General features: G+C 64.6%; 5 protein-coding genes across 5 annotated transcripts; 3 read left to right on the top strand and 2 right to left on the bottom strand.

Annotated features, from left to right (window-relative positions):
* Positions 1 to 2,755: 2,755 nt before the first annotated feature.
* On the top strand, positions 2,756 to 5,561 carry PFL1_02346 (uncharacterized protein; the record flags this gene model as incomplete). Its single annotated transcript, XM_007879858.1, has 10 exons — positions 2,756 to 2,876; positions 3,015 to 3,204; positions 3,319 to 3,486; positions 3,589 to 3,988; positions 4,105 to 4,180; positions 4,288 to 4,384; positions 4,484 to 4,712; positions 4,821 to 4,925; positions 5,033 to 5,322; positions 5,423 to 5,561. The coding sequence occupies 10 exons, from the start codon at positions 2,756 to 2,758 to the stop codon at positions 5,559 to 5,561; spliced, it is 1,815 nt and encodes a 604-aa protein (XP_007878049.1).
* Positions 5,562 to 7,325: 1,764 nt separating this feature from the next.
* PFL1_02345 (uncharacterized protein) lies at positions 7,326 to 8,072 on the top strand (the record flags this gene model as incomplete). Its single annotated transcript, XM_007879857.1, has 1 exon — positions 7,326 to 8,072. One exon carries the CDS (start codon positions 7,326 to 7,328, stop codon positions 8,070 to 8,072), a length of 747 nt encoding a protein of 248 aa, XP_007878048.1.
* Positions 8,073 to 8,446: 374 nt separating this feature from the next.
* PFL1_02344 (uncharacterized protein) lies at positions 8,447 to 10,091 on the bottom strand (the record flags this gene model as incomplete). Its single annotated transcript, XM_007879856.1, has 2 exons — positions 8,447 to 9,858; positions 9,956 to 10,091. The coding sequence occupies 2 exons, from the start codon at positions 10,089 to 10,091 to the stop codon at positions 8,447 to 8,449; spliced, it is 1,548 nt and encodes a 515-aa protein (XP_007878047.1).
* Positions 10,092 to 10,477: 386 nt separating this feature from the next.
* On the top strand, positions 10,478 to 11,908 carry PFL1_02343 (uncharacterized protein; the record flags this gene model as incomplete). Its single annotated transcript, XM_007879855.1, has 2 exons — positions 10,478 to 10,741; positions 10,838 to 11,908. The coding sequence occupies 2 exons, from the start codon at positions 10,478 to 10,480 to the stop codon at positions 11,906 to 11,908; spliced, it is 1,335 nt and encodes a 444-aa protein (XP_007878046.1).
* A 181-nt stretch (positions 11,909 to 12,089) lies between these two features.
* Positions 12,090 to 13,346, bottom strand: PFL1_02342 (uncharacterized protein; the record flags this gene model as incomplete). The annotated part of the gene is made up of 1 exon (XM_007879854.1): positions 12,090 to 13,346. One exon carries the CDS (start codon positions 13,344 to 13,346, stop codon positions 12,090 to 12,092), a length of 1,257 nt encoding a protein of 418 aa, XP_007878045.1.
* Between the last annotated feature and the right edge of the window lie 955 nt (positions 13,347 to 14,301).

Genomic DNA, 14,301 nt, shown 5'->3' with positions numbered 1-14,301 from the left:
CCTGCCCCGGCCCCGCCCTGCACGGCGAACGGCTTTGCCAATCCCCGCCATGCCCGGCAAAGGACTCACAGGGAACAGATCGAGAGCCTGGAAAGGCATCAGACCGCCAAGGGATTCCCGCCCTTTCAGCCTTGTTGGATGCAATATGCCACCTTGGTCGGTGGGAAAAAAGGAGACGGCGATGGCGTCCAAGCGAAGGCTGGGCGGCAGAAGCATGCAGCAGAACCACGCCCGCTTTCATGCTCGAGGCGGCAACGTGCCACTTTACCGGCGCTTGAGATTGAGGATGAGCGCATCTCGCTCTGCCTTTTGCTCTGGGGCCGCTTGCCTGGGCTACACTCTATCTGGACCTGTACGCCTGCGGCTCTTTCGACGGGTCGTCCAAGGCCGCGAACCTTGAACTGTCCGAGTGGAGCTCTAGTTATGCCCCGCCGATGTCCCTGCCCATCTCGCAGAGGGTAGTGTTGGATACGCCTCCGTTCGCTCGCTTCTTGGCAAGAGCCGGTCGGCACCAAAAGTCTCCAGGTCGGCTGGTGAGGACTGTCTGAGATCGCGGATCTCTTCCGCCGCCTTCTCCATCTGTCCAGTCTCCATATCATGGCGCCAGCCTGAGCTGTGGCTGACCTTGACCCCGTGGGCTCTGATCCAATGACCTGGCGTTTCTTGATGTCGAGCCTGGATGATCCGCGATTGAGAGGGGCCTCCTGCCGCTGTCGGTTGTCGAGGCAACCGACGCCTCCTTTGCCTGCTTGGCTCTGGATGAAGCCAGACTTTGACTTCCGCTGGCGCCACCGCCAGACTGCTTGGGCGCTGCTTCATTCGTAGCCGCGTGCGTGCATGCATGCGAACTACTACTGAGGGTAAGGTTGTGGCTTCATGCTTGGCCCAGCATCGCGCAGCGGCAGCGACGCTCTTCCGGGGCAAGATAGGCTATGGTTGCATCGTCGCCGCGAGCCTCTTTAGCTTCGAATCAGTACTGGTAGTGCAACTGCCAGGTACAAGGTGGGGATAGCAGTCATCAGTCGGACCGGACGGTCGTGATCATATTGGCGCTTGTTGCTGTTCAGATCGCTTGTCGCCCAAGCATGGGGCACCGTGCCGCCAAGTTGCTGCGTACGTGTTGCTCACCTCGGAAAGAAGCTCGTCGCCCCTTCTGACGCTGCAGACACCCTTCCCAGTGTGGCGGCGCCTTCGATGCTCAAAACCACCGGTGGGTCCGGATGGCCGCGGTGTTGTGCCCCGTAGAGCGACCGGTCCCGCGGTGTGGGCTGCGGGCGTGGAAGACGGCGTCCAGCACTCCTGCATGGGCTCCTGCGGGAGGCAGGCGGCTGCCGGCTTCTGCAGAGCTGCCGCCGCTCGAGCCCGACGATGCAGTGACGGCTGCGGGCGGTCCCTGGCAGGCTCGGGAGGTTGAGCCAGCAGCGACGGCTGTCAGGGGTTGTGCAAGCCTTCTGGAGCCGTCCTGGCTGCGCTGTTCACGCTGCCGAATCAAGAGGCGTCTCCCCGACAGAGCGGCGGGAAGTCTTGGAGTGTGCAATGCTCGAAAAGTGGAGCATGCGCCGCCACGGGCCGAAGCTGAGCCGAAGAGCTCGACGTGACGGCGTGTGGACATCACGTGCCGTCGACGAGGCGATCGGCTCCGAAGGTGCCACAGCAGCATACCGATTTGCTGGCGTCGGCCTTAGAGACTAGGTGATTGGGGCAACGCTGGTCGATGAAGAGCCTGGTATGGGGTGGGACTTTCAGTAGTCTGCGAAGGGTTCCCATAGGTCGAGGGCTCGCGTGGATCGTCTCCGAGGAAGTGGCCAACCTCGGCGGCCGCGAGGGTGTCGGGGTAAAGCTCTCTTGGGCCCGAGTACCGATGTCTTCCGTCTACCGATGCCGTTCGATCTCTGTCCTTTGGTTGTGCTCTGAAACGAAACGCTGAGGCGAGCAAGAGATTGACGCTGGAAGCGACGACTGTGGCGGTCTCGGATGGCGAGGCGGGGGCAGTCACCGTCGTGAGTGGTGGTGGCGGCGAGGAGGGGTAGGGTGCCGTGGCTGCCTGCGCAGAAGAGAGACCTGGGCCAAGCAGGGCGGAAGGCCGCACAGCCGCCGAGAGAGACTAGACAGCATCGGGCCTCGTCGGCTGGCAATCGATCGGCCGACCGCTCGGGTGAGGCCAGGCCAGGCCACGCCGGCGCAGAGCCCATTCAGACAGGCTAGGCTGAGGCGACCCGCGCAGACCAACAGGCAGGTAGGCGTCCAGCAGGCATGCAGCCGTTCAGGCAAGTCGGGCTGGGACCAAAGGCAGCTAGGGCCCCAGCCTAGCCCGGGCGCCGCTGCGGGGCGCAGGCAAGTGGGCGGCCCAAGCGCCAAAAAAGGCGGAGAGGCGCCGCACACACGGTGAGCCAGCAGCACAGCCCGTTGCCTGCCGGCCTGCCTACCGCCTAGCCTGCCTAGCCTGTTGCCTCGCCTGCTTGGAAGAACACGCACGGGCAAGAGGCTGTGGCAGAGTAGTCTCGGGCAGAGGGCGAGCGAGGCTAGGGCAGGCGCGGCGCGAAGGCTGGGGCGTACGCGTGGCCAGGCCTTTCTAGAGGCAGCTCCATTTCGGGGCGCGTGGGGCGAGGCCCGCGCCTTGCTTCCGCTCCAACAGCTCCTCCGCCACTCTCTCGCCTTGCTTCCGCACGACACTCTGGAGGGTGCATGCCTTGACGCTCCTCTCGACTTCTCTCTGACCGCCGTCCCTAAGAAAGCGCCACCCGCCGACGACAGGATGCTCGAGCCGAGGAGCATGATGTGGAGCTCAACGATGCCTGACGACAAAGGCGAACCCCGCATTCAGACTGTTGGCGCAGCATCCAAGCTCGACCAGCTGCCAGAAGTGGTGCTGCGTGGTGAGCATGGGCTCCAGCAACGAGCCGCAGAGGCACAGCGACGTCGGCGGTGCCAGCGAGGACAAGCCGACGCTGATTATGAGCCACGTCATTTGCCCCACGCTCGCACCTCGTCATCGCGTCTCGGTCCTTTGACAGCCATCGTTGGCCAAGCCATCGCCACAGGTGGACCCTCGGCCGTTCCGGCCCTTCTCCTCGTTTCGAGGCGTGTGCATGAGGCCACAGTCGCCCTCTGCTTTGAGACGATCTCGCTCGCAGACGATGCCCAAGAGGTTGCACGCCCCCGGCCCGGATCCAAGCTTCAGGCCGTGCTGAGCCAGCCGGTGAGGTGAGTCGACGTTACAGCTCGTCCTCGCTCGGATCGCAAGCCAGCCAGCCTTGCGCTTTCCGGCTGAGCTGTCCGGCCCTCTCCTCGCTCCATCTGTTCCACGCTATGACACAGGCTCGCCGATCTTGTCAAGAAGATTGTCATCAAGCCCAGCGAGACCGGCTGGGATACGAGCGCAAGCTGTGCGCCTGGCGACGGCAACGCGGCGCTCCGAGCACCCCTCGACGCCATCCACTTCCAGCACCTGGTCCGCAAGCTTCCCATGCTCGAGTCGATGGTCTGGTCAGTCGAACGGCCGATCGATTGACCGGGGCGAGGCTTGACGCTCTCGCCCTAGCTGACCTTCACACCATGGTCCTCGTCCATCTGGCTTTGACGCATCAGGAGTTCCCGTCGGCCGCCCTTTGCCGGGTTCTGCCTCCTGCTTGCTGCCGAAGTTCCGCGCTTGCAGGATCTCCAGGTCATGACTCTCGGCAACGGGCCGCTGTCGGGATCTACTACGTCGAAGCGACGCGATTCGGACGTCTCGACATCGGATGCCGGCGACGAGCTCTGCACAAAGTGGAGCCCTGACGGCATCGACGGCCTGGGTCATCTGCGGCGATTGTACCTGTCTCATCTCTCGCTGGACGGCTGGAGGATGCTCGGCGCGTCCATCCCCTCGCTCTCGAACATCGAGACGCTCAGCCTGGACTGCCAGTTCGTCGAGGACACCGTGCTCTGCCAGATCGGCGAGACATGCAAGAAGCTGCGGCACCTCTGCATCAGCACTGGCGGCACTAAGGTGAGAGCCAACGGACGTGGACCGTATCGACGCCCCATTCGCTGCAGGAAGAAGCTGAGACCGCTTCGACTCTGCATGCATGCTCGATCGGACCGTTCCTGACTCGGGATGCCCAGATGACCGCCAAAGGCCTATCGGCGGTGCTCGAGGGATGCTACGCGCTGGAGAGTCTGACGCTGGTCGACGTCGAAGGTAAGTTAGCCTCCGCCGCGAGCGCGAGGCGAGGACGTGCAGCCAGGCCGACGCGGCGTGGCGATGCCGATTCTGACCTGCCTGTCGATGCCATCGGTGCCGGTCAGGACGTCTGCCGCGTGACACCTGGTCTTCGATCGAGCCCGCCTCGGACCGGTTCCGCACCTTGCGCTACGTGATCAGCACAGACGGCCATCACCATTCGTGAGCCTCTGTGTGACATCTCAAAGCCCCCTCGTCGCCTGCCCTCGTGGACAGAGACTGACTGGAAGGATCCTCTCGCCCCCGACATTGCTCGCGCAGCTGGGTCACCGACCACCTCGACTCGATCTTTGCCTCGCTGCGCACCACGCTCTTGGACATGGCAGAGTTTGTCGTGACGAGGCACGACGGAGCGGGCAAAGTGTCTGGCAAGCTCCGTCACGACTTCCGATCGGCGCGCTCGACCGACCCGGTCGTTCAGCCGCGTGCGATTCCCAGAGAAGCCTTGGACCACCTATCGGCTCGCGGCTCCTCTCTGTCGCATCTCAACGTGAGCTCATTTCCTCGACACATGGTGGCGAAGATGCCTAGAAACGCATTGTCCACTCTTTGATCGTTCGTCCGCGTTGCCTTCCGTCATCTTCCCACCGCCCAACAGATCGACTTCTTCTTTCTGTCCGAGGCCGAATTCAAGGCCATCCTCGGCGCCTGCCCCAACATCCGTACCATGCAGGTCTGCGTGGATTTCCCCTTTACGAAGCTGGTGAGAGGGCAACACGCCGGACACGACGCATCCTGACCATCCTGACCGAGCGGCCCCGCTGAATGACTTCCGCTGTGTCTCCTCTGGCCTTGAAATGGACGCGATAGCTGGCCAAGAGCCCTCTCTTCACTCAGTGCTCGCGGCTGCAGGAGCTCAACGTCAACGTGCTGCCGGAGCATTGCCCCTGGATCCCGTCTGACGAGGTGATGTTCGCATCTCACTACAGCCTCGCCAACGGCCATTCGGACGCTTCCAAGGATGGCGGAGCGCCGTCGACCCCGGAGCGAAAGGTCAAGCCGGACAGCAGCCCCAACAAGCGGGGCTCGGTCGACACCAGCCCCTGGGTGGGCCTTGGTCAAGGAGAGCAGGTGGTCCCACCGAAGAGAGAGATCCGGAAGTGAGTTGTGCTGGCTTGCAGCGGCGCGGAAACGGGAGATTCGAGAGCGGTTCACGGTGCTGACGCTGGGACGCTGTGCACCTCTCTCGGGCTGAGCCAGGCTGGCAAGGAGGTGCCCCAGCCTCAGGGTGCTGCGTTGGATCGGCGTCCACGGTCAGGGCGAGTGGACGATGTCGCACGGCTCTCAGCAGGTCGACTTCCGCCCCTTCACCGCCGGCGGCCACGCCGAGGCTGCCTGAAGGAGATCCAGCGAGACGAAGCACGAGACGCAGCCACGGCCACGGCCGCATCGCCTCCGAGCAAGGCCAAAAGCACAAGCATGCACGCACGCACGCAGCACCACGCACAGCAGAGATCCGTGGCGTCCAACGGCAGCGACGCCACCAGCCGAGAAGCGCCGCCCGACGAAGCGCGAACCATTCAATGCTGGCAATTCACCTTGCCCTCTTCTGTGACCCGACGAAAGCTCCACGACGGAGCATTTTGAAATCGATCAGGAGCGCCGTCGAGACATGCCCAAGCTGCTGCGCATTTGTGGCACCGCCGCGGCTGCACAGCCAAGGCGCGAGCGTCTGTTGTGGAAGCGCGATGGGGGTGGGGACGGTTGTCGAGCTTGGGATGGTGTGAAAGAGAGAACGGAGAAGCCGCTGCCGCCTCGCCGGAAGAATTGGGCAGCTTGTTCACGTGGGGAGCGAGCACCCTCACCGCCAGAGTCGTCCATGGCCCATTCGGTGGAGCCGAACGCCAACGGCCTGGCCCGACAGGTTGAGTTGGCGCGGGAGCAGGGAGGGAGGACGAGGGCCGAGGTGGCGAGCCCGCGGTTTCGGTAACGAGCAGAGGAGCGTGGAGGCTTGCTTGCCTCAATCGCCCTCTAGCCCTGCCAGCCCAGGGCGAGGTCAGGGCCCACCCTCTTTCACGCGTGAAAGAGGAAAGGCAAGTCGGCCCTCATGTGGGGTTGCCTAGCCTTCGCGGCCGCCCGCGGTCTCGCCTGGTTTTCCCCTTTGGGCCTGAGGCGGGCAGGCAGGCAGGACCCCAGCCGCTGTCTCTGCGCATGCCAGCCAGCCAGCCAGCCAGCCAGCCAGGCTTCTCGCCGAGACGTCATCAACCCGCTCTCCGACGTCGGAGGGCGACCGTTTTGAAATCCATCTGAACTCTGCTCGTCGCCGTTCAAGCTGCGCGGCGCTCCTCTCGTCGACAACGACGAAGCAGGTGTACAACTCCACTCTTAGAATGGGGAGGGCGAGGTCGTCGATAGCTTCCGGTCGGCACTAGGCCGGGGCCACAGCGGCTCAGCTTGGTCGAGGCGGAACAAAGGAGCAGAAAGGGCCCCGCCGACCTGCTCAACGCTATGGCCATCCCGAGAGCCGCCGGTCAGCCCGATGATGAATCGGCTCAGCCGCAAGGAAAGCGGAGAAGTAGTCGACGCACCACGGCGAGGTGGCGGCGGTGCGGCGCAGAGTTGTCGAGGCAGACGACGAGGCCCGCTGCTGCTGCTGTTTGATTTCACGCGGAGATGCAGCAACTTTAGCCGCTTCCGCTGAGCCTGGCTCGCCCCGCACTACTCGGATCCCCTCTTCCCTCGACACCAGGCCAGGCCGTTCTGGTTTGAATCACTCTAGTCGCTCGCAGACCTCTCCTCCCTTCCACCATCCATCCCATCCACGCCTCTTATACCCCCCACAGCACTGCTTCGTCCTTACCCTCGGTCCCTTGCGACCATCAATCCCCGCACATCGCACGACGCACCTCGTCCCATCCGCAAGCCACCGCTGCCACCAGCATCTCGACATCGGCCACGGGCGAAGCACGCACAATCGTCAAGACACCGCTAGCGAGCGCATCACACTCGCACCGAGATCGACAGGCACCGCCAAACGGTATCGCAAGGCGACGCCGCTCTCTCTAGACCGCCTGCTGTAGAGAGCCAATCCCGACCCTCGCTCCAGAACCGGGTCATCCGCACTCTCTCTCTCTCTCTCCACTGCGCCGCTCGACTCGCAACCATGCCAGAGAGGTTCAAGCTCCACCCTGACCCGCACGAGCGACGCGATGCCACATTCAGCCTCGCCCGGTCAGCCTACAGCACTGTTCTTGCAGGCGGCAAGGGCTCGGCACTCCTCATCCCTCACATCCTCCTGCCCATCTACGGCGTCTACTGGACCGCAAACCGGTTCGACCTCTTCCCGACGAGCTTTGTGCGGGCGCTCGCCCTCTTTATCGCGCTGACGGAAGGTCTGGCGGCCGGAGCGATAGTGGGGCTCGGGTTCATGCGCTACGGCGCCGCGGGAAAGGCCATCAAGGGCCGCCGCAACGAAAAGACGGCGACCGACGAGGAGATCCAGAAGCAGCAGCGCGTCGAGGTGGCGCTGCGGGCGGCGCTCTACATCCTCATCGCGTGCATCTACTGGGAGTACCTCGTCCACTCGCCCTACTCTCCCATGACGTCGGCCGAATCGCGCAACACGTCGTCCGGCCTGCTGACGTCGAGTGGGCGGATCAAGGACTACCTCAACAACGAGTCCCTCATCCCCACGCCAGAGGTGCAGAACTCCGGCGTCGGCGTCGGCATCGACTTCAACGAGGCGGTGCGCGCAGCAAAGGAGACGATCGACCACTCGCCCAAGATCCGCATCGGGGAGCCACCCAAGCCCAAGAGCGAGTTTCTCCAGGCAGTCGAGTGGTTCACGTCCAAGATCCGGCCCAAGAAGGCCATCGGCCTCGTCGAGCTCGGACCCAAGACGTGGCAGTAGACGGCCGATCCAGCGCATGGTTCCTCGATCCTTCCGACGCTCGTCAAACCCGTCGCTGCGCCCTCAAACCGCCGCGCTCGGCCTCGCAGACACCCGTCTGCCTCTATTCTAGACGTCGCATTGCCCTTGCTGCCCTCACGCTCCTTTTGCCCCTCGGCCCCTCCGCCTCGCATTCGCACTTGTAAACGCAGCGCAGCACTTCCCAACCCCGGCTCGTGTAGATAGGTAGTAGTTCATCAATTCCCCGCTGCCAACGACGGGCGACGCAAGCCTGTCCGTCCCGATCCCCCTTTGCCGGACTAGCCAGTCAAGGGTTGCAATACCAGATGGAAAGGTCAATCGATCTCCACGCACGCGGCCGGTCGGCCGGCTGGCTAGCTGTTGAACAAGCGGGAATGCAGCTGGTCGTGTCTGGCCTGGACGATTTCGCCCAGCGGAAACGTCGTGGCGGGAGCGCTGCGCGACTGCCAGAACGACGGGCCGGTCGCTGCCGCCCTTGCTGCTGCTGCTGCTGCTGATCTTGGTCCTCGGTCGGTCGAATCGGCGAGTTCGTCTTCGGCCCAGTCCCACGCCCATCCTTGGTCCGGATCCGAATCGTCAACGGGTATCAGAGTGCGCTCGGCTGGTCGTAGAGCCTGGACCATTACGGCTGGAGGCGCCGGTTGTGCTTGTCCCGCCGCCGGCTCGTCGATACGATAGGCCGGGATGTGGTTGTCCGCCTCCATGTCTTGGTCCATCAGCCCCTCGCCTCCCTGACTTTCACCCTCCATATGCTCCTCCTCCTCCTCCTGCCCATCCATACAGCCCTCGCTCTCCAGCTCGTCGACGATCTGCTTGACGACGTCGCGCAGCTGGAAGCGCATCAGCTGATGGGCGAGGTACGGTCCGAGCGTGTTGAGGCGGATGCTGCTCGAGAGCAGGCTGCGGGCCTGGAGGAAGAGGTGCAGCTGCACCGTCCTCGCCCTGCTCAGCCCCAGCGCCGCACTGAAGACGGCCCAACATAGCGGGAAATGTCCCTGCTGCTGCCGCGACGTCGACGAGGCGCCCGCCGACGACTTGCGGATCTCCCTTTTGAGCTTCTCGACCAGCGTCGCGGCGATCTCGATGCGCAGTCGGCTCGCTAGTTCTTCTCTGTCTTCGTCGTCGGCGTCGTCTTGGACGTCGTCCCCGTCGTTCGTCGTACCGTCGAGGCCGCGGCGGCGCCGTAGACCGAGACGCGATCCGTCAAAGTGCTCCTTCTCGAGGTTGATGGGCCGCGCGAAGGCCTTCGTGTAGAGAGTGAGAAGCGCTATCCCCTGCGCCCTTGATGCCCGCCTCGCGACGTGGTTGAGCAGCAGCGTGTGGTACGCCTGGTCGAGCCACGCCAGCGTGCCCATGAGCGCCTCGAGATCCGCTGCGTCGGCCTCGGCGTCGTAGCACCGCTCTGCCGCCTCCTCGCCCGCAGCAGTACCGTCTTGTTCTGCGTCCGAGCGCTTTCTCCGACGACGATATCGCTCCACCTCGATGCGGACGCGGCGGGAGCAGTACCGCCGCACGGCCTGGTGCGCGCGCACGAGAAAGGGGACGGCCGAACGGGCATACGAGTGTAGCGTCGACCGGGTGTAGGAGAGCGTCGAGGACGAGAGGCGCGCTTGCGACGGCGCCATCTGCCGTCGTCTACCCGCTCCAGGTCCGGCGGACAGAGTCGCACCTACGCCAAAAGAGGCGAGGCTCGATGTGGTCTCGACGTTGTGCAGGAACCCGTGGGCGTGGTAGGATTCGAGACCGGAGGAGGCGACGAAGCCGCCTGATCGGGCGGGCGCGAATGCGGGGCGATGGAGCGTCGAGATGGGGTCAGATAGTCCAGCGGGATGTTGACAGCGAGAAGCCGTGGAGTTGCTCACCGGTGGGCAGGTTCGAGTCGCTGAGTAGGAGGAGGAGGTAGGTCTCCAAGTCCTCGTCGACCTCGTCTTCGTCCTCATCGGCGTGTGGCCCGCGCTTGTTGGGCACGCCGGCAGTTGCAGGTGCCCACGATAGCATACTGCCTGGCGGCGAGATGTTTGCACGCGGACCGGATGTTATCACTGAGGGTGATGGTGATGGAGCCGAGGGATGGGTCGAGGGCGGAGGACGAAGGCAAGCCGAGGAGGCGTGGGTGGTCGGTGCACAGGAAGAAAGATAAGGCAAGCGGGTCGCGCACAGTTGGACCCTGAAGGTCGCTGGAGGGCCCCTCACTCTCTGCCTTCTGGATGCTCACAAGCCACCACCACCACCACCACCACCGCCGCCGCCTTCGCACCATGGCAGACCGACGCAACCTCAGCTCAAGTGCGTCATCCTAGCAGCCCTCCTCGTAGCGATCTCGGGGCACCCACGCGAGAAGGCAGACTTCGACGGCGGCTCACAACGTCGGCGATGCGACCACGATGCCAATCTGCACCACATGTTCAAGGCCGGTGGACTCGCTCTTCGTGCGGTACGGCAAGGATCATGTCGTCCTGGCAAGATGCACCAGCGCCGGGCCGGCTTCCACTGGTCCTCGCCGCGCCAAAAAGCAGCAAGAGATGCAGGCGGATGGCGATCGGCCGAAGGAGGACGAGGAGGACGGGATCGATGACGAGGAACGAGGCTGCGGCGCGTTTGCAGATCCGTACCTCGAGCATGGTCTCGCCATCGTCCTGCTTGACCTGGTACGTCTTCGTCTTCCTTCCTCGGCCGAGGCTCGCTCTCATTGCGCACCGCTCATCATAGCAACGCTGCTCCTTCTTTCTCGGCCATCATCGCAGATGCTGGTGAAGCCGAGGGCATACCGACACCTCCTCTTCAACCGCCCAACGCTCACGCTCCCCACCGATACCCAGATCCTCACATCGCAGCATCCCCTCACTCCTCCGTCCCAACCGCCGCGGGATCGGTACACGACGCTGCTCAAACGTCTCGTCGCGCTCCTCCTGATCGATGCCTACATCCGCTGGTTCTACCTCTGCGTCCACCATCCCTCGCACGTCGCAGCCGATGGTCGGATCGCCTCGGTCGACTCGGAGACCGAGGGTCGGCTGTGCACCGCCCCGCTTCGCATGCCTTGGGGTTTGGGGGATGGCGATGGGGGAGGGGCGGGGGCAGGGGCCGGGATCTTTGACAGCTACGTCTCAGTCCTGCTCGTCACGGCCGTGGAGATGGTCACGTTCCATCTCGTCGTCGGATCCCTGTACTGGGCAGCCATCGAGGGGGAGCGGTGGTCGAGCCGGCGTCAGACCGACAGCAGCATGGCGGCGACGAGGTCTAAAGCTCCTCCCGCGGCGTCGCCGACTTCGACACGGGCACAAACGAGCGCCGTTGCCGGTCAGACCGACATCGATGCCGATGCCACGGACACGGATCGCCTCTCGCCGTCCAGCCATCCGACGGCACCATCGATGCAGCCGCAACAGCAGCAGCACCAACACCAGCACCGCAGTGACCGCACCGTGCTCGATCTGTACACGCCCGATCTGGCGCCTACATCGATGCTCCTCTCGCAACTCTCGACGCTGCTCCTCCTCAGCCTCGTACTGCTGTGGGACTCGAAGTTCCCACGCCCCCCGTCGACTTCTTCACCCGGCGACCTCGCTGCTGCTGCAACAGCAACAACGGCGGCATCGACTTGGCTCAACGCCTTCTCCGAGAGCCTCTTTGACAGACTACCCGCCTGGTCCGTCGAGGGCACCATCAGAGCCGTCGTTGGCGGTCTCAGCGCCGGCGTCGCACTGGGCGTCATCGTGCCCCACCGACCTGCCGTATCGACCCTCGTGCTCCTTACGGCCTGGTCGGCCCAGGCTGCTGTGGCCAGGTGGGCCATTCAGTGGATCGCCAGGTAATGGCAACGACGTCGGCATCACGGACGACAGGCTGCATCGGCCTTCCCAAGGAGACATAGAAACAGAGATCCCCCGCAGCCACGCGCATAGACGTCGCAATCGTGATCACTAATCGGCATGCCCAATCTGGGTGGTTCTTTCTGGTATATGTACAGCGGGCCCTGACCGGCCGCCCGCCCGCCTAGTCCTCGCGGATGATGACGCCGGCGGCGCCCATGCCCAGGCCGATGCACATCGACACGACGGCGACGTGCTGCTTCCTCCGTTCGAGCTCGGCCAGCGCGGTGACGACGAGCCTGGCGCCCGTCGCGCCGAGCGGGTGGCCCAGGGCGCACGCACCGCCGTTGACGTTGACCTTGTCGATGCTCAGTCCGAGCTTCTCGACGCAGTAGACGTACATGCTCGCAAAGGCCTCGTTGATCTCAAAGAGGTCGACCTCGTCCTGCTTGATGCCGGTCTGCTCGAGCACCTTGGGGATGGCCGACGACGGGCCGATGCCCATGATGCGGGGCTCGAGGCCCGTCACGGCGCACGAGACGTACTTGGCCAGCACCTTCTTTCCGAGCTTGTTGGCGAGCGAGCGTCGCATCAGCAGCACACCGGCGGCGCCGTCGGTGATCTGCGAGGCGTTGCCGCCGGTCGTGTTGCCAGGGGCCCACTGCGGGAAGGCGGGCTTGATCTTGCCGAGCGCCTCGGCGGTGGTGGTGGCGCGGATGCCGTCGTCGGCGGCGACGACCTTGTACGACTTGGAGCCGTCCTTTGCCTTTTCGGGTACGTTGATGGGGAGGATCTCGGCGTCAAACTTGCCGGCGGCCTGGGCGGCGGCGGCGCGCTGGTGGGAGCGGGCGGCGAACTCATCCATCTTCTGGCGCGAGATGCCAAAGTCGCCGGCGACGTTCTCCGAGGTCCAGCCCATGGGCATCTCGCAGTCCTTTGCCTCCTGCGACGCCTGGGCGAGCTCATCCGAGACCCTGCAGGGGCGTCCGGGGTGGTTGGTCATGCTCTCTGCGCCGACGGCGAGGCCGCACTCGATCTCGCCGGCCTGGATGCCGTTGGCGATGGCACGGATGGCCATGAGGCCGCTGGAGCAGAAGCGGTTGACGACGATGGCAGGCGTGGTGTTGGGAATGCCGGCGGCGAGGGCGGCGGCGCGGATCTCGTAGGCATTCTCGTCGTTGTGGACGTTTCCGACGACGACGTCCTGGATGAGCGAAGGGTCGATGTCGGCCTTGGCGAGGAGCGACTTGAACATCTCGGTGCAGAGGACGTCAAAGGGGGTGTCCTTGAGGCTGCCCTTGCGCGCCTTGCAGAAGGCGGTGCGGCCAGAGGCGACAATGACGACGTCCGAGTCGTTCTTGGCCTTGTGGGCGGCAAGGCCCTTGCCGCTCCAGGAGCGCGGGTCAATGTGCGAGGCGATCTGGGTGAGACGAGTGGCCATCTTGGAGGAGTGAGAGGGGGGAAGGGGACCGGAGTAATGCAGTAGGAACGGGAGGGCTGGAGGGCTGGCGGCTATGACGGCGAGGAGCAAGCTGCAGGGCGAGTTTGTGGGGTAGCGACGAAGGGGAACGGAGAAGCCTCGAGGGACGAGGGTGCGCAGCAGTCTGATTTATGTAGCAGAGGAGCGCCGCGAGGCCGCCGCCAACCAGAGAGACCGGCCCGGGCGTGGGCCGTCGTCGGTATGTGTGGCCCCGCAATCGGCGGTCTTCTCGTCTCGGCCTGCTCTGCTCTGCTCTGCTCTGCCCGCCTCGCCTCGTCCGTCCAGCTGAGCTGGGGCCAGGACCCTGATGGACGCCAGCCAAACCCAAAGCGAGGCTGCTGGCCACGGCGGCGCGGCGGCGCGCCCGAAGGCTGGTTTTCGGCTTCCCCGCCCTGGTCTGCACCGGCTTATCCGGCAACCCTCGCCCGCACCCCGAACCTGACCGCCCTCGAATTTTTCTCGGCCAGGAAAGCCCTCGGTCTGTCGGCCGGCAGGCCATTCGCCTACTGAGGGCCTTGCGCCTTCGGCTTCAACCGTACGGCCAGCGACCTGGTGTGCTGGCGCATGGTCCGACCATTGGTCGGGCGGCGCCCCTCGAGCGCCAGCACGCAGCAGCACCACAGGGATGCCGCAGCAGCCGTACCTTACACGGTTACACCCATGCCCGCCTCGCCGGGTTGGCCGACGCTCGAGCACCGGCGCAGCCAGCCCGTCACGGAATCCTGTGGCAGAAGGGCGTTTCCGGGCGAATGCAGGCCTCCTCACTCGGGCGGACCGGGGCCCATCCTTCAGCCGCAGGTCCATGGCTGAGCCTCATTCTTTCGGGCACGCCAACGATCGAGATGGTCGTTGTGCATGGACGCAGAAGCTGTCCGATCGAGCGCTCGTCTGTTCTCCCTCGCCCTTCGAGCTCTCG

Source organism: Pseudozyma flocculosa, assembly GCF_000417875.1.
Source record: "Pseudozyma flocculosa PF-1 unplaced genomic scaffold scaffold00006, whole genome shotgun sequence".
NCBI lineage: Eukaryota > Fungi > Basidiomycota > Ustilaginomycetes > Ustilaginales > Ustilaginaceae > Pseudozyma > Pseudozyma flocculosa.
This window is presented reverse-complemented; position numbering and strand designations above follow the sequence as displayed.